The sequence below is a fragment of the Argiope bruennichi genome, chromosome 2 (genome assembly GCF_947563725.1).
Source record: "Argiope bruennichi chromosome 2, qqArgBrue1.1, whole genome shotgun sequence".
Lineage (NCBI taxonomy): Eukaryota > Metazoa > Arthropoda > Arachnida > Araneae > Araneidae > Argiope > Argiope bruennichi.
This window is the reverse complement of record NC_079152.1, coordinates 135,240,523-135,264,707: the sequence shown is the minus strand read 5'-3', so window position 1 is coordinate 135,264,707 and position 24,185 is coordinate 135,240,523. Positions and strand designations below refer to the sequence as shown.

At 28.5% G+C, this 24,185-nt stretch overlaps 2 protein-coding genes across 2 annotated transcripts; both read right to left on the bottom strand.

Annotated features, from left to right (window-relative positions):
- Window positions 1-259: 259 nt before the first annotated feature.
- On the bottom strand, window positions 260-24,152 carry LOC129956402 (THO complex subunit 3-like). The gene is made up of 6 exons (XM_056068299.1): window positions 23,885-24,152; window positions 14,946-15,102; window positions 12,095-12,299; window positions 9,569-9,730; window positions 768-868; window positions 260-596 (listed from the first exon to the last, which is right to left on the bottom strand). The coding sequence occupies exons 1-6, from the start codon at window positions 24,056-24,058 to the stop codon at window positions 436-438; spliced, it is 960 nt and encodes a 319-aa protein (XP_055924274.1). The 5' UTR covers window positions 24,059-24,152; the 3' UTR covers window positions 260-435.
- On the bottom strand, window positions 20,468-23,875 carry LOC129956386 (Fanconi anemia group J protein-like). Its single transcript, XM_056068298.1, has one exon. It carries the CDS (start codon window positions 23,693-23,695, stop codon window positions 20,855-20,857), a length of 2,841 nt encoding a protein of 946 aa, XP_055924273.1. The 5' UTR covers window positions 23,696-23,875; the 3' UTR covers window positions 20,468-20,854.
- Window positions 24,153-24,185: the final 33 nt, after the last annotated feature.

The window sequence follows — 24,185 nt, the reverse complement described above, 5'->3', positions numbered from 1 at the left end:
TTTTAATTTCTTTGAGATAAGCTTTAAAAGTTAAAAGAAAGTGAATTAAAATATTCATAAGTTACTAACAAAATTAAAATAATTCAATTAAAAATTAGCCAAATTTGTATTTCAATAAATGATGTATCTTAAGACAGAAAAACATTTAAGATCTTAAAAAATAGAAAAAGTCAGATAAAGTCACAATCACACACAAAATATTAAAATATTTTATTCATTTCACAAACGAAAAATTATAATATACAAATTAGATTCTGTTGCAAAACATAACACAAACCAAAAAAGATAAGTGTTCTGGACATAAAAAAAATAATGATGAAAAAGTAATGACGGAATAATGATTATTCACAAACAGTATGAATATCACAGATATCTATTTTCAATTCATGTTGTAGTTTAATCTTGCAACAGAAAAATAAATGGTGCTGATTAGAGTTAAGAATCGGAAGAAAGTCCGAATAACTTAACTGTTCCTGCATCTCTTTCTCGCACGTGCTTATCTTTATCGTCACATGCAAATGCTAGAAGATGTTTCTTTGGATGCCATGCTACAGTAAATGTAGGGGATTCACAAGGAACTTCTGCTATTTTTTCGCCTATAAAACAAATTTTATGTAATATTAAAAATTTTATAAAAATATATAAAAAAATAAAATGCAATATACTAAAACAATAATAATAAAAAAAGGGTACAAGTATGAAAGACAGAATGATAATTAAAATAAAAAATAAAAGTTAAACAAAAATAACTTTGTAACAATAATTACCTGTGTTAACATCTGCAATGTCAACTAGATGGTCTTCAGATGCAGATGCCAGCAAATTGCTGTCATGACTGAAACTGATGGTTCGTACAGGCCATTCTAACCTATTAGAAAATTTTTCTTTGAAATTACCTGCACAAGTCTAACAACTTTTAACATATACAAAATACTCAAAAGAAATGATTTTGTAATAAAATTAAAAAGTTATTAGGAAGGACATTAAATTATTATTATATTATCTCATATCATTCATAGTAAAGAAGAAAAAAATACTTAAATGAGTTACCAGAGTTCAGAATTACTGCCTAAAATATGACTAAAACAGCTTTTTTTTAAACCTTTTTAAAAATGAATATGATATGCAAATAAAGCATTTTTCCGTCATATTAAATAGTAAAATCGCAACTTCCCATTTTAAACATTATTCATAACACAACATGTGTCAATTAATGAATTTCAATTTTGTGCATAGCATTTTGCTTTTTATTCAAGGCATCACAATAGCATAACTACAGATGATTTTCAAAAATAAAAAAAAACAACATTTATATCATTTTAATGAAAAAAAAAGTTTAATCCTATTCCTGAATATTATTAATATTCTATAAAAGATATATTATAACCAACTTTTAAAACATTGTGGAGCTAACTATTAAATGATAACAATTTATTGATATCTATCTTGTTAATTTAGAAATCTTTACCATAATTCATAAGTTCTACATTGTGAGTGCAGCAAGCTTCATAAGACAAACAAACTATGCATAAATGAGATAATGACAATTGGAAAAGAGGCATCTATTATTGATGGTCAATACACTTTAAAAAAAATTTAATTAGCTTAAGCATTAAATGGTAACCTATAAGTATATAGACATGGCTGTTTTTTCCACTAGAGGGAGGCAAAAGAAAAGAGGGGATCCAAGGGCATCTACAATTTTACTTAACTATTATTTTAAAAGCATTGAAAGTAAAAATATGTTTATAATTTATGAACAGACAATCATCAATTTTGAAATGTTATAAAAATATGTACATGAATTCAAAAAAATATTCATACAGAGACAATTATAGATAAATTCTTAAACTATGCATATAACAGCTGTTCCTCACATTATCAGTGATAAAGTAGGTAGTTCTAAACTGATTCCTAACAGCATACTTATGCCTCATACTTTTTTAATAACAGAATATAGTATATAAATAAAATATATGATTTTGGAATAAAATGTAAAATGTTTTCATAAGGCTTATTATACCTATTTAAATATTTAGTGTAGTACCAGATAAAAAGAATAGAAAAATACAATTTTTATAACGTAATAAAAAAATAGTCATGTAAATAATCATAGTAGTAGAAACTGTATCATAAAATCATATTTTGAAAATTATATCACATTTTCCAAATTGCAAAAATATTACAAAATGGACAATTTTTTTTTGCTCATTAGTAATTTTATTATTTTTTTCATTAACTAGGACTTTTGTTCAACCATAAGCAATGGTGGATTTATGACATTTCACAAACTTAGGAAATACATATAATGAGATCCCTCTTTTAATATCCTATTTAGTAAAGTACTTTAATTAATTTAGCAATGGTCAAATTTCAACTATTTTAAACTATCAGCATTTTAGTGGCTTATATTTTGGTTTACTTTTTAAATTTCAGTAAATTTTTGAAACTATGTTTTTATTTAATCTTTAACAAATATACCATAACAAATTTACTGAAATAGAATTCTTGAAAAATTAACCACAATTATTAAATCATAATTTCTTTACTTATAAATTAAAGTATTCAATTATTATGATAATTTGTAAGAGAACCATAAACTTCAAATAAACATATAATTAAAGATTATTATTTTGCAGGATCTGTAAAGCGAGATATAACACCCTTAGTAAATTGATTTAATATTCCATGATAAATAAATAATTTAGTTATTTAATAAGATTCTAATATTTCTTTTAAATCTACATACTCATGTACCCCTCCCCCATCCCCAGATACAGCCTAATGCCTTAGAGAACTATCTAGGCAGCAATCCACAAGTAATCACAGGCATTCAAAATTCATAGTTACAGTTCTGATGAAGTGCCAAATTATTCTAGCCCAGGACACTCAAATTTGTTAAGACAGTGCAGAGGCATGAAAATAAATAGAACAACTTCCTGTCCACTTTTAGAAGAAGTTTTCTTTCATCCCTTGTAACTTACAATATATGATTAGAAAATGATATAAAATAAATTGGTCATTTTCTTACTTTAAAAAAAGTGTTCAATATATTTATTTCATTACATCAGAAACTTTTTTAAAAAATATTTGTTCTTCATTAAATGTATTCCTCAGTAAGGATAATAATAAATAGGCAAGAACATTTGATTGCAAAGTCTACATTAAACACACAATGATCAGAGCAGTTAAAAAAATAATAATATTTAAATACACTTCGAAATGCAATATTAACATGTTTTCCAAAAACATAAATAAAACATTTCACACAAAATTAATACTTGTTAAAATTATTTTATACCTTAAAAATTGATTTAATTTAAACTAAACTTCATTAATGTATAATACTATATACTTAATATAAAAATGATAAAAATAAATTTGCTATATTTTTAAGAAATATACAATACCATTTTTCTTTTAAACATTGCTCATATAAGTTTGTTTGACATTAGGATTTTTCTAATCTTAAGGTAGTATTCATAGAATTTCAAAATTTTATTGGATGTCATAATTTTAAATTAAAATGCCAATTATAAAAAATATTTCAATTTCTACTAAATATGACAGCGAGCTTCATTTATAAAGGACAGTAAAATGTCGTAGTGAATAATTTCTCTTTTACAGGGTGCATAGTGTAAAACTGATGCAAAAATTAAATATTTTTAAGCACCTTAGAAAATTTTTTTTTGTATAAATACACAAACATAAATTGCACATTTTCTAAGCATAGGATTTTTATTTTGTTTTATATTAATACAAAATTTTTACTAAAAATATTTTTTTTAACAATTGATTTTTTTTTTTTTTTTTTTTTTTTTTTTGCATTTTAATATTTATTTCAGTATTTGCGCAACATCTTTTATTGTAAAATTATGCTTTTTTTAGTTTTGACAAAACCGTAAAAATGAAAGATCTGTGGTGATCTTTTTCTTTCTTTAATAAGTTAGATGCTAATAAGTTACAATTAATAAGTTGGATTAAAAAAGTTAAAATTAATAAGTTAACATTAAGATAGATAAAATATTTCTGAAAATGTCAGTATTGATTTAGAAGTATAGCATGATCGAAAATATTCTATTTGATTTTTATGTATACAAAAAATAAGATTCAACATGACTGGAATGGGAAGTGTAAATTTCTTCCTGCAATAACTCATTTTATTTAGTAATTTTCTTTGCAATCCCATAAAGCTAAGAACTAAAGCCTTTCTATGGCTATCAACGAACGACTGGTAAAGCAATTGATGATAGAACAATGGCATGTTCTAAATAAGACTTTTAGATAATTTTAAATATAAAATAATAGCAGCATTCACAAATGATCAAACTAAAAAGAAATTGTCTCATCGTCTCTTACTTCTAAAGTTTAATAAAAGTCTTTTTTAAAACTTTAATGCTCCTAAAGTTCAATGAAAACCTCCCTTTTAACCTAAAAGCAAAAATTCGTGCTTAAAAAATTACAGGAGAAAATATAATGAAGAAATTAAAGTGCTTTAACAAGTCGTAGTTTTCATAAATAACAGAACAAATTCATTAAGTAAAAAAAAAAAAAAAAAAACTCTGTAGTTAGATGCAAAATGAAGATAACTAATCGGGAATGTCTCTCCAAAACTTTTTCACATAATACCAGATAATGCCTTATTGGCATACAATAGTAACGAAATAAGTGTGAATAAAATATTGTCGTTGATTCTATTGTATGATCCTTGGCAAGTGTTTTGGCAATTAATCCCTCACATGCGGTTGAAAATACACAAAAGCGAATTTGGTTTTAGACACATTCTTGTTAATCAATTAAAACAAAAATTTTATTCAAAACTACACTTTTAGTCACAAAATTCCATACCAAATATGATCTATTTAAGGCACTACATGTTTGAGTTATTGCGTTTAGACATTTCTGAAAATACAGACTGACAGACGATGAACCTTTTACTGATTTGGCTCAAAACTTGATAGATGTTTATACTATAGATGTTAAATCTGTGTACCAAATTTTATCTGTCTATCTCTCTTTGTTTTGTAGTTATCATGCTAAGTTATATTCAAACAGCCGCACAAATAAAGAGACATTGCACAAAATTCTACAGAAATCTGCATATTTGGTGTAAAGGCCATATACCAAATTTCATCCATCTAATTGAAAGAGTTTTTGTATTCTCTTTCTCTCAGAGAGACATTTCCGAAAATTTGTTTTTCGAATTCAAGGAGGTTTGAAACGTGGAGATTCATCAAAATCTCAAATCTTTCTCTATATTCCGTATACGAGAAATTAAAATGCAAGTCGAAGCATTTTTTAAAAGTATTTATTTTCAAGCCATTGCTTCAAAATTTAACAAAAATCATGAAATAAAGAACTTGCAGAGAACTTCTTTAAAATTTTCCAAGTTTTAAATAAAACCAAAGAAATGGTTTTCTTTCTTTTATCTCAATTTTAACAGCTGCAGAATAAAGTGATTCAACGATTCGAGGAAGCAATGCTATTACGTTGAATTTCATTACAATAACCAGCGGGAATGGTCTCACCAAATCTTTTTCGCGTACTCTTTCATAAACTTGTCATACCAGAGAATGCTTTACATGGTACTGGCCTCCAATAGTTACGAAATATTAACTTTTGGCGTGGATTTAAGCAATTTTACTGAATATATTTTGTCATCCTTAGTGAGTAATTTGAAAGTTAGTCCCTAACATGCAGTTAATAGTATCCGAAAATCGAATTTATGTTTTAGACATGTTCTTCTCAAACGATTAAAACAAAGATTTGACACAAAGCTACATTTCTAGTCCCAAAGTCCTGTACCAGATTTGATATATTTAAACCACTGCATTTTTTAGTTATTGTGTTTGCATGTTTAGTACCTTTCTGAAAGTACATACCAGAAGACAGTCAACTCATTGTTGGATTTGGCTCAAAATTTGATAGTTTCCATAAATGTTAATCAGCGTACCGAATTTAATCAATCTAGCTTACTTCTTCTTTGTAATTACCATATTAACTAATATTCGAATAGCTGTATTTTCTCTGAACAGATTTTACCCCAAATTTGATAGAAATCCGCAAATTTGGTGTAAAGACTGTTTATCAAATTTCAGCCATCTAGCTGAAAGCATTTCTTGAGTTATCTTTGTCACAGACATACATTTTCCAAAAACATGCTTTCGAACTCGGAGAGGTTTAAAACATCAAAATCTTGAGTTTCAATTTTTTTGCCGATTACTATACTTTCTCTATACTACACATACCAAAACCAATTCCTAAAAAATAATTGAAACTAAAGAAAAAAAATTCATTGAGGCAAACAAGTTTTTTATAATTGAAAAGCTATTTTTGTAACCTTTAAAAAGGCATTAAAATAATTTTTGAGCATTAATACACTTTGATGTTATGATGAAAATACATTAAAACTCGGTTTTTACTTTTAAAATTAAACTTCGTATCAAAATTTTGAGAAATTCGTTCTTACTAGACCTCTAATGCCCCCAAAATAACTTTCCTAATTTCATGCTTCTGACTTCAATGGCTTATGTTGCACGTTGCTAAGGACAAATCTTTATAAATTAAGAGAGGTGTTAATGATTATATATATATATATATATATATATATATATATATATATATATATATATATATATATATATATATATATATATATATATATATATATATAAAGAATTATAAAAAGAAAAAGAAATATTATAAAAGGATAGAATCTAAACCCTGGAAAATAAATATTCCGTAAAACGATTTTTTAAAAAATTTCTTTAATTTTTTTTTGTCCAGATCCTATAGTTTTTTTTTCTCCCTCAGTCGAAACTAAAATTTGGTGAGATTGGTCCAACAAATAAAAACTTTCAGATGGATGGGGACATTCAAACCACACCACAAAAGACATCAGGATCATTGAAAATTTAAGGCTTCAAGTTAAAATTTTATCATACTAGATTTTACACGATTGACTAACGTAATTACATACTGCAATTAATTACAATTCAATGTACTGCAGTTGAATATCTGTTACAAGTCGTACATGTGATTGTTCCCAAACAACAAATTATTGAGAATGATGATCGAATATGTAAGCGTTTTTAGAGTAGCTTCTCTCATGCTGTATATATCTTTTTGGCGCACCAAATTCATCTTTCAGTTTTCCTATTTTACGCTAATCGCACCAATTTGCATATTCTTCTTTAACAACACATTAAAGTTTAGATACTTACTTACCAAGCATAACTTAAATAAATTTTTCAGCATCTAAAACATTAAAAATTGAAGTTCAAGCATTTTTCAAATTGCTACAAGTATGACATAGTATTTACGACTGCCCTTTTCAGGTAACCATTCTAGTATTTTAATAAATGGCAAAGTACATTGTTGAAGAAAAAAGGAGCAAAAAAGAAAAAGAATTGCTAAGTTAATCACTCTTAATATTTGCTGGAACCCCTGGATTCTTTCTCCGAATTCTTCCCTTTTGTTGGTTTTCTTTTTTGATACATCCAGTAAACGAGCCTTTATGATCCTGATTTCGAATTATCATATTCACAGGGGTGTTTGTGGGACCCCAAAAAATCCCCGGAAACTTTTACGGACTTACTACCGACATTTTGGAGTTTCGAGAAGGGGGGGGGGAGAAATGAAAAATTACGATTATGAAGTATTGAATGACCTAATTATAAAAGTTCAATGAATTACTTTTTTTTGCAAAATTAATAACCATTAATTTTGCAAAATTAAGACCTTTGAACCCAGGTCACGTGATCGCACATCTGGTCGAACGAAGTCTCTCCCTTTTTTTTCTGCCGCGCCTACTTGCCGAAAAGAATCCAGAAGAGAATGTCCGAGAACCGGGGGAATGAGTCATAACTCGCAATAAGGAAAGAACAAAAAAGAAGTTTTTTCCCCCTTTTCACGCATTATCACTGCCTTTGGAGAAAGAAAGGAAAAGTTTTCACCACACACACTGACCTTGCGTTTTCTGCTTTCAAAGCAAACAAAATTACCCAGATCAAAATAAATAATTCATTATTATTCCTACTTCCTTTTGAACGACGATCCCCGGAATTTCCGGGTATCGAAGTTCAAAATCCCCGGAATTCCGGGGTTTCCCCGGAGCACAAACACCCCTGTATTCAACTTATAGGGGAAAGAAAACAAAACAAAAAGATTTCTTCGTTCTCCACGAGAAAATTAAGCACTTTTAAGGTGCTTAAAAATGGATTCTTTCTCCGAATTCTTCCCTTTTGTTGGTTTTCTTTTTTGATACATCCAGTAAACGAGCCTTTATGATCCTGATTTCGAATTATCATATTCACAGGGGTGTTTGTGGGACCCCAAAAAATCCCCGGAAACTTTTACGGACTTACTACCGACATTTTGGAGTTTCGAGAAGGGGGGGGGGAGAAATGAAAAATTACGATTATGAAGTATTGAATGACCTAATTATAAAAGTTCAATGAATTACTTTTTTTTGCAAAATTAATAACCATTAATTTTGCAAAATTAAGACCTTTGAACCCAGGTCACGTGATCGCACATCTGGTCGAACGAAGTCTCTCCCTTTTTTTTCTGCCGCGCCTACTTGCCGAAAAGAATCCAGAAGAGAATGTCCGAGAACCGGGGGAATGAGTCATAACTCGCAATAAGGAAAGAACAAAAAAGAAGTTTTTTCCCCCTTTTCACGCATTATCACTGCCTTTGGAGAAAGAAAGGAAAAGTTTTCACCACACACACTGACCTTGCGTTTTCTGCTTTCAAAGCAAACAAAATTACCCAGATCAAAATAAATAATTCATTATTATTCCTACTTCCTTTTGAACGACGATCCCCGGAATTTCCGGGTATCGAAGTTCAAAATCCCCGGAATTCCGGGGTTTCCCCGGAGCACAAACACCCCTGTATTCAACTTATAGGGGAAAGAAAACAAAACAAAAAGATTTCTTCGTTCTCCACGAGAAAATTAAGCACTTTTAAGGTGCTTAAAAATGGTTTTCAAATTTAAACACTTTGCATAATGCTATGCACCCTATTTTATTTTTAATAGGTAGTTGATAGGATGGGAAATCTACTGAACTTAACTGCAGTGAAATACTTTTTGCATGAATGAGTTGTGCAGTTGTACTAGTACAAAGGTGCAAAGCCCCAAGTATAGTGAACAAGTTATAACAGCCAAGAATACACCACTTTGGTTCATTTCTACTACTGTTTTTCTTTGATGATTGAGTTTCATTTATTTTTTTGTCTTACTTTAGTAAAATGCAAGCACACTCAACACCTAATACATAATAATTATATAATCATAATTAACAATGAAAGAGAGTATTTGGCCATGCAGAAATTAGCATATGATTTAAATGGAAAATAATAAGTAAAATTTAAAAACTATAAACAGAACCTTATAATATTAATGAATGCTGAGACTTCATACAACCACAACAAAAATGGCTACAGTATATCAAACCAGGAGATGCATCAAATTTTAAGATATTTGTGGCTGATTCATGGTGACAAAAACAAGCTTAAGTAAATACATAATAAAGAAGGTTCAAAACAGAAATGTTAAACTTACCTTGAAAATGTTCGAACACAGACCAGATTTTCCACATCCCATAAACTTACAAGAGCATCTACACTGCCAGTAGCAAAATATTTCCCAGTCTTATCAAATTCAATACAAATACAGTTTGCAGGATGTGCATTCAGTATATGCTTGATTTGCAGATCAGGGTATCTGTAGAGAAATTATTTTAAGTTAAAAAAAATAGTAGCATAAAAAGTGCATGAAATAGAACTAATAAGATTTTGTGTATTAATGATATTTTTATACTATCTAGCAAAAATATACCATAAAATAAAGAATTTAAAAAGATTATTAATATAATTTTCAGATAAAATACAGTCACTCATTTCATAGGAATTCAAAATGCATTGAGGTCTTTTGTGCACATGTGAGCAGCAGTAACAATTCCAAAAGTCAGGGGTGTTTGTGGCACCCCAAAAAATCCCCTGAAACTTTTACGGACTTACTACCGACATTTTGGAGTTTCGAGAAGGGGGGGGGAGAGAAATGAAAAATTACGATTATGAAGTATTGAATGACCTAATTATAAAAGTTCAATTAATTACTTTTTTTGCAAAATTAATAACCATTAATTTTGCAAAATTAAGACCTTTGAACCCAGGTCACGTGATCGCACATCTGGTCGAACGAAGTCTCTCCCTTTTTTTTCTACCGCGCCTACTTGCCGAAAAGAATCCAGAAGAGAATGTCCGAGAACCGGGGGAATGAGTCATAACTCGCAATAAGGAAAGAACAAAAAAGAAGTTTTTTCCCCCTTTTCACGCATTATCACGGCCTTTGGAGAAAGAAAGGAAAAGTTTTCACCACACACACTGACCTTGCGTTTTCTGCTTTCAAAGCAAACAAAATTACCCAGATCAAAATAAATAATTCATTATTATTCCTACTTCCTTTTGAACGACGATCCCCGGAATTTCCGGGGATCGAAGTTCAAAATCCCCGGAATTCCGGGGTTTCCCCGGAGCACAAACACCCCTGAAAAGTGCCACATCGTGTAATGCAAGCGATGGATGGATCATCTTTACAGTCACAATGTATTGTACTGAGCAATGCTTTAATATATTTTGCATGAGGTCTGATATTGTGACCAGTAGGAAAACAATTTTTTAAGCATTGCTTTTTGAAGTTGTAAAATAATAAAATATGTAAATACCATAAAAATAAATTAAAAACTTATAAAACTAAAACAACTGAACCAAATCCAAACATCACACAACAAATTTGATACCAAATGAATAAAAATTTTAAAAAATTATCATGCACCCCCCCCCCCCGAAAATAATGCACATTTGACTGTGGCAAACAATGTGGAAATATACATATTTTTTTATAAATTAAATTCTTCTCCTTTGTTTCCTGACATTAGAAAGGATAATTAAATTAATCAAACAGATGAATAAAAGTACATGATTCTTTATTTTGATTTATTAAACTCGCAAAATTTCCAGACAGACAAATATATTTTAAAAATAAGTTAATGTTTTGCCATTAACAACTAAAACATTATGTTTTTACTACTAATTATTAAATAAATAAAACTTTTTACATTACTATTAAAGGAAAAAAAGTATATTAAAGTTGGAATTAAGATGGTTCTCTCTTACATATGTGAATAAGTTGCATAGTTGGAATTTTTATTTTTCTCAGAAATGTTTTACTAATTTGTACAATAATGCTTACTTTCATTACATTAATGCTTATTACAAATTCACACTTTTTTTCTGTCCATGCATCAAATTAAAAAATATATATATATAATAATAAAATCGTATGTAGCATATATTCAACAATTAAATTTCATAAAAAAATTAGAATATTACTTGCCTAAGTAGATAATCAATAAAAATAAATACATGAAATATAGATGCGAAAATTCAATGTGTGTATAGATTATAATTGAGACATGATCAAGATAATATTTTATGTATATTACAGCATACAATTCACTGTGTTTGTTCTAATTTAAGAGTAAATATTTTTTATTACCTTAAAAAAAGTTTAAAATCCCAAGATATTCAAACAAACAATAATGTTAGACTTAAACTTTATTTTAGTTAGTGAATTTAATATATGAAAACAAATACAGGAGAATTGGCTTGATAATTGAACTTGATAATTATTGGATTAAATATATTACGCCAATATGCAATGTAAATATGAAAGAGCTTTATAAAAACCCTGGTAATTTTCATTCAACAATATTTTGATATAAAAAGACTAATGCTCTTAGTTATCAAATTTTAGAATTTTCTTGCCTTTTAATGGAAAACAGCCAGGAAGCAGGCGGGGAAAGTAAATGGAATGTAATGTAAATCAAGGGCAATTCAATTCTTAGCATGGTCCTACACTTGAGATTTTTTCACAGTCATTATTACAATTAGTAAATTTATAACCAGCTTTAATTCAAAACAAATTACCTTATTCTTGCTTAAAAAAAATACACTACATATAACAAAGGAACAAAACTTAATCTAATAAATGAGGCATAAAACTTACTCTACAAATAATACTTACGAGAGTATGTAAATGCATCCTTGTCCATTAGTAAGGAAAAAAAAGTTATTGTCATTATTCCATGAAAGCTCATTCACTTCAAATTTGAATTGCTGATCTGCAATTATTTTATGAGTTCTTACATCAATAAATGTAACTAAATCTTCTTTATTACCCACTGCTATAGTCTGACCATTGGGAGACCAACATATATTGATATTTTCACCTATATGGAATAGAAGTGAATTAAATAAATTTGTAAACTAGAAAAGCAGATTTTTAATTCCCTTAAAACAAAATGAAACAAATTTATGGAGTCACAAATAAAACTTATTAACCATTAAGAAGATGAAAGACATAAAACAGGAATACATAATAAAATGCTTCTGCAACTTACCAGATAATAAAAATAAATAATTTTGTATGTTCGAAAATTTGAATAATTTTTTTCTGATATCTCAGAAAAATAAATCAGCAAAGACCCTTTTATAATTTTAATTTATTGTGCATAGTAAAATATAAAATAAATGGAAATATACCTGTATGATTAGCTTAATAAGTGCATATTTCACTCATAAATGAAATATTAAAATATTATAAAGCATGAAACACCATAACCTTTTAATGTCAAGGTAAAAAAATTATGCAGAAAGAAATTTTTAAAAATAAATTATCAGCTTGATTTTGATTCTTGAGATTATTTTCACGATTATCATTATTAGCAGAACTTAATAGTTAACTGCAGAGAATTCCCCTTCTCCAAATCTATAAATATAAGCTTTTTAAAATAGAGTAGAAATAAAAATCAAAATAGAATAGTTTCAGTTCATATGAAATTCAGTTCCACAAATATATGAAAAGATGGATAGACTAGTTAAAAATCAAGATATATGAACAATTTGATGAATACCTGATGTAAATGGAAAGAGTTACATCATCAAGGTTGACACTCAAATCTGGAAAAAAAAAAAAAAAAAATTCCCTATGTTTTCCCTGTATTCAAGATATAAGGGAATATGAGAATAGAACTCATGTGCTAGTTATAATGGAATATGGTTTTAAGGAGTGGAAAAGCAAGAAAAGGAAGCTACAATTCAGCATTATTAAAAAAAGGGCATATTAAAAGAATGTTTATATTTACATATAGAAAAACAAATTATCCTTATTTATTATCTACAATTTAGCAAGACAAAATTTATATATTCAGGGAGAAGGTATATTACCTAACATGATCCTTAATTATAAGTCACATACAATTAAGGACTCAGGTGTAATAAAACAAACATTTTTGTTATCATGATACAAATCATTTAACGATTGGTTAACTAAAAAAATTACAAAGCAAAATTACTTTTTTTATTTATTTATTTTTGCCAATTCAAATATTTAGGCATCAATTTCTGCAGATTTTTCGACCACTAGTTTTATTGAGTTAATGGACCTAATCCATAACAAATAATGGCATTTTTGTATAGCCTAACAAATATTTGTTTAGCTATTTCACTTTCAGTGAACATATCTGAAAATATTTCCAATATATCATTGAATGCAATAAAGGATGAATGTGATGTTACAAGTTTTAATGTCCATCAAAATTCAGCTTTAAATTATTGTTCTTGAACTAAAAAGTTCAAAATCAGTTTATTTTTGGACATTAAATCTGACATTTTCAGATTTGAAGTTGCATGTTTTCTATATTCCTTTTAGATACAATATCAGTGATGACTCTTTTGAACTGGCAAGCAAACTTGCATGTGTTCCTCTTTTGATCTCATTAGTATGTGCCTGTATTCCCATATTACTTAGGCTTATTATCTTCTTACAAAGCGAGCAATGCGGAAATTCTCAAATTCAGGATTGATTTTTTTTATCCACCCAATTCATATTAAATATGGATTTCGAGCAGCCCATTGTCTAAAAAAAAAAAAAAAAAAAAAAAAAAAAATCTCTAATCTATTTTGAATAAGCTCACAGTTTCTCAAATTTAAAAACAAACCAATCAATAAATTCAAGTATGGTAAACTAAACATCACTATGCTGCTTCCACAGATTGAATGCTGTAAATCCTGCCTGAGAAATGTATTCTATTCTTTCATGCAATTACAGAAGTCTTGCGCATTTCATTAGCTACAATTTGGGAATCCCATGGAAAAAGAAAAACTGTCAAGAAAAAATTGAAATGATCTATGCAGGGGAGGAAAAAGAGAGGAGGGTGATTTTCTACATTACACAATCACAAATGGTATAATTTCGTTTTCGGAATTTATGACTTTTTTTAAATTCTTGCAATCTTTCGAGATAAATTTTTTTTTTAGATGACGGGGAAAAAAAATAACCAAGGAACTTCAATTCTCAGTATTTTCCCATTTTTTAAATTCTCTGTGTTTTTCTGGTTCCCTGTTCAGAAGGTGGCATAGCAACCCCAATTACATCTGAATTTGCATCATATCTGAACAATTAAAACCCAAATTTAGTATATTCCTAAATTTACAAAGCTTAAAATAAAAATCAATTAATCTACAAAGATATACAGCAATGTTGAGGGAACTATAATAATGAAGACACACTTTGAATTTAGTAGCAAAACTAGAATTCAATTAATAAAACTAGATTTCCCATTTTTATAGCAATAATACTTTGTCATATTTTCATAATTATTTCAATGTAAAATACCACTATATGTCACATAATATATTAGTGATTTAATAAACATGATAGAACCATCTTTAAAGGTGCAACAAAAGCAATTACATCAACTATATTGCTTAAAGAATGAAAATATTAAAAAAAAAAAAAAAAAAAAATCAATTTTATTAAACATTCAGCCTTAAAAATATGAGCATAATTACTCAGTTATAATTCACTTTCTGACCTTTTGTCTGAATATTTGCAATTCCTTTTTGTGATTTTGCATCCCAGATTCTCACAGTCTTATCAAGACTAGCAGTTGATAGAAGATCTGGATTTGTAGGATGCCAACATAGCTGATCAACACTATCCCCATGGCCTTTGAAAGTATGCTCTTTACACTAAAAAAGAATTAAATGCAAAAAAATTATTATTTATTTAAATTTAAAATCAATGAAAATATGAATAACATAATATAAAATTATAGTTAACATAAACCTCAAATTTGATTCTTCTCAGTAAAAATTTTGTAGTTAGGATATAGCTACTTTATAAAAATAATTACAAAGTCAAGATATAATACCACCATAATTTGTTTATCATAATGTAGCTGTTTAAGCACATTTTTTGATGTAAAAGTATTTTAATTTGTTTAAAGACTTTAATTTAAATATTATATCGATAAGTGTGTTATCAAATTTACTATGCCAGTAACATAGAAATTAAACACTAACATGCTATATAGGAAATTTCAATTGCATGAAATCCCATTTAAAACCACAAAAAAGTAGAAGAACCACTAATTTGCTATACTTAAAAAATCATTTATTGATTCAATTATTTCTCATCACTAATAAAAGAATCAAAGAGATCTTTAACCTTTAAAAATTTTTTTGTTTTATTTTAAATGTGAGTTCTTAGAGCAGTGATGATTTTTCAGAGAATACAGGCCTTCTTTTACCATTAAAATAAATTTTATTGTTTTGCATAATGTTTAAATATCAAAACTATAAGGTTTTAAACCTTTCAATAAAAGATTTCAAATTTGCAATTTATGACCATTGTGTGAAACTGTATTTATCACAGTGAATGCTAAATCATAGAATGTGTTAAATTAGTGGCATGGCTTTTTTTAAAAAAATTTGGAAATACCCTTAATCTGAAATGCAAAAATTAAAAATGTTGGTTTTATATTTGTTAAGCTTATTGGGTACTAGAATTTTATGACATAGCTGACCAAGCATTATTACCACATAAGAGGTGGAACATTAAGACCAATAGTTTTACATTAAAAGATCCAAATATAAAAAGACTATCATTATATATATAATTCTGATATATTTCAAGAATCACACTGACCAAGATGGTTTTATTCACAATCCCTTCGGATTAATTTTGTATTTAAAAGGATTTTGCTTCACAGAAACAATACATAAATTTATTATAAAAATTACCTAGATAACAAATTGCATTTTACAGGGGTGTTTGTGGGACCCCAAAAAAACCCCGGAAACTTTTACGGACTTACTACCGGCATTTTGGAGTTTCGAGAAGGGGGGGGGGGGAGAAATGAAAAATTACAATTATGAAGTATTGAATGACCTAATTATAAAAGTTCAATGAATTACTTTTTTTGCAAAATTAATAACCATAAATTTTCAAACATATAAACTACTACATTTTATGCAAATCTTTTAAATTACCTGAATTAATTCTTTTAAAAAAAATTATCTAATTTCTGCTGCTTTTTTTTTATTTTCTGATGTTTGTGGGCTTGTCTTTCTTTTGTGGTGAACTTCATAATTGCAGGAAGGTTGACTTTTATTTTCCTCATTTACAGTTGAAGAAATTTCCTCGAGTACTGCACATGCAGAGGTAGAAGCAGTTTGCTTTTCTGCTAATGTAGAAGGTTTTTCAGAGACTTTTATAGGTGACTCATCTGAAATACATGTTTTTAAGTCCTCTTGATATGTTTTCCAACTTCTGTTCATATTCAGTAAGAGATCTTTGTGAATTGGATCAGTCATTGGATTTTTTGAGCCATATTTTTCACATGAGGTTTCTTTAGAAGCCATTAAATCATATTTAATAGTCTGCACTGCATCTAGGAAATCAATCTTAAGAGAGGTTCTATAGTCAGTGACAAGTGTATCCATTAAGTTGAATGCACTTTCCACTAATGGGCCATGGAAGCAGCTAAGGCAGGCTTTGACCAATTTAGCCAATGTAGGATACTTATAATCATTTGTGAAATCATCTTTTAAATTAAAAACTTTAGGCCAATATTTATCAATTGTACACTTGACTTGATTTCCACTTTCATCAGATGTGTAGAGCATTTCTTTGGTGATATCAATATCACTCTGGTATAACCTTATTTCAGCTTCTACTTTTGACTTTTCATTATCACTAAAAATATGGGACATAAAAGATGATAATTTTTCAAAAGCTAATATTGTACTGGTTTTACCTCTTAGCTCTGGATCTAATGCTGTAAAACTAATTAGATATGAATTTTTAAGGGGTAATTTCTGTTTCATATGCTGAAATTTCTAAATGAAATTCTCTTGCGTACATAAATAAAAAAATATTTCAATAAGCGAAACGAAAAATTTACACGTGCATCAATAAATGAAACGAAAATTTTACACAGCGAAGAAAAAAAAGTTCCGAAGCGATCAATGACAAATAGCTAATACGGCGAAAAATCCCCCTTCTCTACTTATTGGCGCCACGCCAGTAGAGATAAGACCTTTGAACCCAGAGTCACGTTATCGCACATCTGGTTGAACGAAGTCTCCCCCTTTTTTTTCTGCCGCGCCTACTTGCCGAAAAGAATCCAGAAGAGAATGTCCGAGAACCGGGGGAATGAGTCATAACTCGCAATAAGGAAAGAACAAAAAAGAAGTTTTTTCCCCCTTTTCACGCATTATCACTGCCTTTGGAGAAAGAAAGGAAAAGTTTTCACCACACACACTGACCTTGCGTTTTCTGCTTTAAAAGCAAACAAAATTACCCAGATCAAAATAAATAATTCATTATTATTCCTACTTCCTTTTGAACGACGATCCCCGGAAATTCCGGGTATCGAAGTTCAAAATCCCCGGAATTCCGGGGTTTCCCCGGAGCACAAACACCCCTGATTTTATATAGTATAATCTTGCATGCTAGAAAATCAATTGCAAATCATAAAAACATCATTTTTAGAAATTATATAAGTATTTTTTATGGTATTTAACTGTAATATCAAAATAGATTTTCAAACTAGTAAATAGTTTTACTAAAATATTAATTATTATTTTTTTTATTTTGGAAATTACTAGACACTGACACATTATATATGTTGAATAAATTGTATCTTTCAAATTATCTAATTCATGACAATAACATAGAAAAAAAAAGTTTTATTCTGTTAGCATGCCCTAATTATTACCAGGCTTGAATGTCAGCTCTATTTCATTAATACCAACATTCACCACTAAGATTTAGTGGTTTCTGTTTATTAAAAAAAGTATCAAAGAAAGTTCCCGGTATGTAAATTTTCAGATTTTAAAGATTATTTATTTTATATGTAATAAACAATAAAAAAAATAATTTCTTCTTTTCCTTTTATAAAATGAAAAGAAGAATCAAGAAATAAGATGTATAAATATATTAAACTTATCTTTCACGCTGGAAATTAATCAATTTTTATTACACACTTTATTCAATGGAAATTCAATCTGGAAACAAGTCTACAAGCATATAGTTTTAAGACAACAGATTCCCTCACCACAATTAAAAAGTAGTAGTTTTATTAACGTCGGTCAGAATGTAACTAGAGATAAAAAGCTACAAGTGATCTCTCATCATATATAAATGACATTACAAGCTCATAAAATTAGGTAATTTTAATTTCCATTCTACAGAATATCAAATACTGGAATTCAAAACTAAATTTTGTTCAAATAAACAGTTTTCAACATATCAGGATTATATTCAAGATAATTTAATAACTAATAATTACATTTCATAAAACTTATCTAGTGCTGTTAACTTGCACCAATTGTTCAATGATTATAATAATTTTAACAGTAATTAACCAAATATGAAAGAACCTAAAACTTTAATCAAAAACATAGTCTGTATATCATTATTATTCTTTCTGAAATAATTTTGATGCAAATATTAAGATTTTTTTGTTGTTGTTTTCTTTCTAGAGCAATAAAAATTGCTTTTAAGCTGTGGCTTTAAAGTTTCAACTCCTATTTCTAAATATTGAAAAATTATCTAGAAAAAATTGAGATAATTTATTAAACACAGAAAATAGTCCAAAAGAATTCCTTTATTATCAAAATAATACCATAATATACTACATATAAATCATTGAATACAAAAATAGAGATATTAACAAAATCAAAAATTAACATTAACCATAATAGAATTAATATTAATTATTGTGAAACATATCAATATATTAATTTACCCTTTAGTCAAATTATATTTCAGTCATATTAAAAACTGAGATTAAATCATTTATAGATTTAATAATTCAATGTATAAAGCTTTCAAACAATACAAACCATTTTTTAAAAATCTAAATGTTTAGCTCAAAAGATGAGAGTTAATGTTTATCTGACAGTTTCTTAAAAAAAAAAAAAAAAAAAAAAAAAAGCACCTAAAACGTTCTTTAATTTGCAATATCTTGATGATATACAAAACACACTTCCACTACTTTAAAAGTTTTTGTTTTCGTGCAAAGAAACATTTATTAAAATTAAAGTCGAATTAAAATATATTCTCAAATGACAAGATAATATCTAATTATTTAACAGATAAATAAAGAAAGGGTGGATTCTAGCACAGTCCACCTCTTGGCGTCTTTTTGAATTGTCGCCAAACGAGTGGCGATAACATCACCAATGTGGCAGATTTTTTAATTATATTTATTTTATTTATTTATATTATTTCTTTATTTTATTTGTTATTATTTCTGGTCTTCAAGTATCGTTTTTTAATTGAAAAATAATAATAACAAATATTCAATTAGTAGTCAACTTGGCGAGATTTCAAATAAGTCGCTAAGAGGTGGGCCCATCTAGGATTTTACCATAAAGAAATTAAAACACATATTTTTAGAAGCTGTATATTTAATAGTCAGGTGGCCCTCACGAAACTAATGTTAATGCTCACATTTATAAATTTGATTTAATAATAATGAAGGCATATTAAGAAGTTTAATTGCATCTAAATCTAAACGGTTTTTTTTTTAAATTCTTATTAAATTAAGACTATTTGTTAAGGGTAAGACTACAGAGGGTTCAATAATAAATCTAAAATTCAAAAAATAGTGATTATTTCCCAATAAAATAACTACTATATTTTCAATGTATTAACATGAAATAGAAGTGAATAAATTTAAATTTATTATAACATAATTACATGTAACTATATACAATAATTTTTAATTTCATTGTGAATCAAATATATTTATAAAATCTAAATACAACAAATTAAATAAAGACAATATTCTAAAATTTCTATACAAAAATCAGTTATTTGATTCCTTAAAAAAACACCTCAGTGGAAAATTAGAAATATATATATATATATATATAAAAAAAAAAAACGCATTAAAAAACATTTTTTTTCTTTCTTGATTTTAGAATTTATACAAGAAAAAATAAATTAAATTTACATACAATACAAAAAAAAAAAGTATGATCATACATACAATTTTTTTAAACAATAAAACTTGTATAATGTAATATTAGGGTCGAACAATTAATATATGATTGAAAAATAACTAATACACAGTGCATAAAAAGCATAACACCAAGAAATCTTTTAAACAACAAAAAGTAAAACTTAAGAAGCTGGTAATTTTTAAAGAAAAAAATAAACACAAGATAAATTTCTTGTTTAAAGCAAACTTTAATTAAAAGCTATCAAAGCAAAAAAATTTTTAATATAGTTAAATTAATAATAAATAGATTAATGAGAATAATCAATCTTCTAAGATAAATTTTCCACGCTATTTTATTTATCAAAAGTAGCAGCAATATTACTATGCAAATAAGTCACATTGTTGAAACAATAGTTTCCATACCACCTTGCTCATAAAAAAGTATTTCAAAGCAGAGATGCTAAATTTACACATTTGTCCATTGGTATCTAATCATTGTTAGTGGTGGTGGTTACACTAGTGGTTACCATACCAGTTTGTTCAGCAAATGAATTTAAAGACTCCAGAGCAGCAGCAGAAGAAGGATAATGAATAATTTCTCTCCTAATCCATTTGGACAAAGCTTCCGGATAACGAACGTTTTTCTGAAAACGTTCGTCCACTATCAGAAGGGCACCAAAATCATTCCTATGGCGAATACATCGACCAAGAGCTTGATTGAGAGCACGAAAGGCTTGTATCTCATACCATTCTGATCCAGTCATTATTTGCTTCTTTGAAGAATGCATATCATTGTACTTCCTTTTCAAATCCACTTGTGCATCCTTAATGTTGGGGAAAGGTATACCAACTGTTATAACAGCTCGAGCATTGTTATCGGCAAAATCTAAACCTTCACTGACTTTACCACGACATATGGCTAAAAATAAGGCTCCATTGACAGATTTAGTAGGATAATTATCGTGCTGAACTGCATCATAAAATTCCTTGATTGCTTCAGCAAAATTAGTTTGTCTACGTGGTTCACATAACACAATCTTTTTAGATTCAAGCTTGTTCCACAGTCCAGTTTGCTGCCATCGATTCACAAGTTTATCCAGCATACTATAAGATGGTAAAAAGCACAGTATACCATGAGGAATAACACAGCAAACTTGGTAAATTAATTCTCCAACATCATCTTGAAAAGCAAATGTAGCAGCATTGTGATATGTTGCAGAGAGTATATTATTATTAGGGCCTTTACCAACAGTTCCAACCCACAACTGAGACTTAGAGATAACATGATTTGCCTCTAAAGTAATTGGAAAAGGCATATTAAGTTCAGATTGAAATGATGTTAAAGGAGATAAAGTTCCTGAAGCTACGATTATGGAATGGGTTGTTCCCTTGAAATCAGAAAATGCTACAGCAGGATTCAAACACCAGAAGTTTATAGTGATCTGGAAAGCATGGGCTGTCAAATATTTCTTTTTTGACTGGGAAGGAGATGAAACTTTAGATTTCATGACAACACATCTGTAGTCAGGAACAAATATCAAATCTTCTTTGTATATATAATGCAGAATTAGACTTAAAGTCTCCACACATTTAAGTGTTGATCCAAGAAGCTTATGTTTGTCCATATCAACAATGGCTTCTTTCTCAGAATCCGATTCTTCAGCACATATTTTTTCAAATTTCTTTTTGAAAATAGGAAAATGTTCTGGTCCCAACTCTACATAGTTCAGAACAGCCATCATTGTGTCTCCAGCCCAGACTTTAGCTGAACAGTCAAAAGATGTGTAATCAGTCAGATGATCAATATTTGATTTCAACCATTTTACCAAATTAGATAAGGTACTGCCAATAAGTTGGTAACAATCAGGAATAGTTCTTGAATGTCGTCCAACTTTCTCCATATCAAGAATAGCTTCTTCAAGCTGAGAAAGAGAAATTGTTGCACTAGCAGCATCTCTGGCAGAATCTTCAATATTATGTGCTTCATCAGTAACAACAATATTTCCTTTTAAATTAATAGTCATTGCTGATCTTATAAGTGGATCGGTAAGATAATTATAAGGACAAAACACTATGTCAGCAGCTAACAACAATTCACGAGACCCAAAGTATGGACATGCTCTAATTTTCTTGCATGAGCCAACAAAATCTTCCAAATCAAATGCAGAGGATAATCTTGCTGGATGATAATGACTAACTGATTTTGCAGTTCTAAAAAATTTACATTTTGGTCCACCATCGGCTTTAACTAATTCATCACAAGCATCATTTTTATTATCTGCTTTAGATGCCTCAGGATGGATACACGTTCTCTCGCGACTTGACAAAATCACCATTTTGCAATTTTTATAAGGTGTTTTCTTCAGCTCTCTAATAATCTGTTCAATCTGCTTATGAGTTCGAGTTCCAAAATAAATTTTTGGAAGTTTGTTAGGAATAGATGATTCTTTTTCAGATTCCTTAAATTTTTTTTCTTTAGAATATGGAGAATCACAGGAATTTGAATTACTACAACCACTAGAATATTTTAATATTTCTTGCTTTGGTGAATCTATATCTGAAACTTTTTTTTGACAACTATTATTTTCAGATATATTATTTTGACAAAACATATCAGAACTACTAGAACTAGATCTATACTTTTTAATTGGCTGGAAATCATCAAAATCATCATCATCATCAAATAGTAAATTTCCTCTTTTGCTATTCTGTGCTCTTGGAATTGATTCTGATGAAACTTTGTTTGATAAAGTTGAATTTGAGCAATTAATATTAGAATCACAGGCATCATTATGAAAATTATATTTTGAATCACTCTGATTAGTAGTTTCATTGCCCAAACTAGGATCATCAATAAAAACTATTCCTTTTCGACTGTTCTTCATTTCTCTAATTTTTATCCTTTCTACAATTTTATTGAGGTGGGCATCATCAGAAGAGTTCACTTCATCCAATTTATTTTCATTACCAAATGCTGATGATTCATTTTGATACTTGGTATTCATTCCATATTCATCAGGTATAGCCATTCCATGTGCATTCAACTCTGTTTCCAGTTCCCATTCTTGCATTTCAATCTCTCTTCTAATTTTTTTCTGCCATGATAAACATGCACACAAAAGAGCAAGACTCTTCCCACTTCCAGTAGGCGACTCAAGTAAGCAATTTTGCTTTTTATTCAAACATTTTATAATTTTGTCCATCATTGTTATTTGAGAAGGGTATGCTTTATATGGAAAAATAATAGGTACTCCACCAATTGTATAAGCTTTATTCGACACTGACTCATTGTTCTCAGTATCAAGAGGATTTGTTCCCATAAACTCCATTTTTATTTATAAGGCTTCCAATAATTCAGAGTTCATTATAAACAAACACGCGTATATCAAGATTCCCGCCAAACTGCTATCACGTGCATAATCAGCATAAAAAGAAACTATAATTATTAGATTTCCAAAAACAAAGTTATTAAAATAATAAAAAAAAAGACGTTAAAATTTTCAAATGAGTTAACATACCAATCTGTCTCTTTCAAGTACAAAAAGACAAACCGTTCTGTCGTAACTACCAGACGCTAACCGGCGACCATCCGAACTCCAGTTAATAGAATGAACCTTAGAAGAATGTGCCTGATATTCTTTTATTCTACTATTATTTTGAAAATAATTACGCATTGTTTCAGCATAAGACATGATAACAGTTGTTTATTCTTTTGAATTCGGATTTCGGAATAATATGCTTACACCACAAATAAAAAACAACTTCTATTACTTTCACTTCACTTGAACCATTATCTTTTAGGATTTATCTTATTTTAAA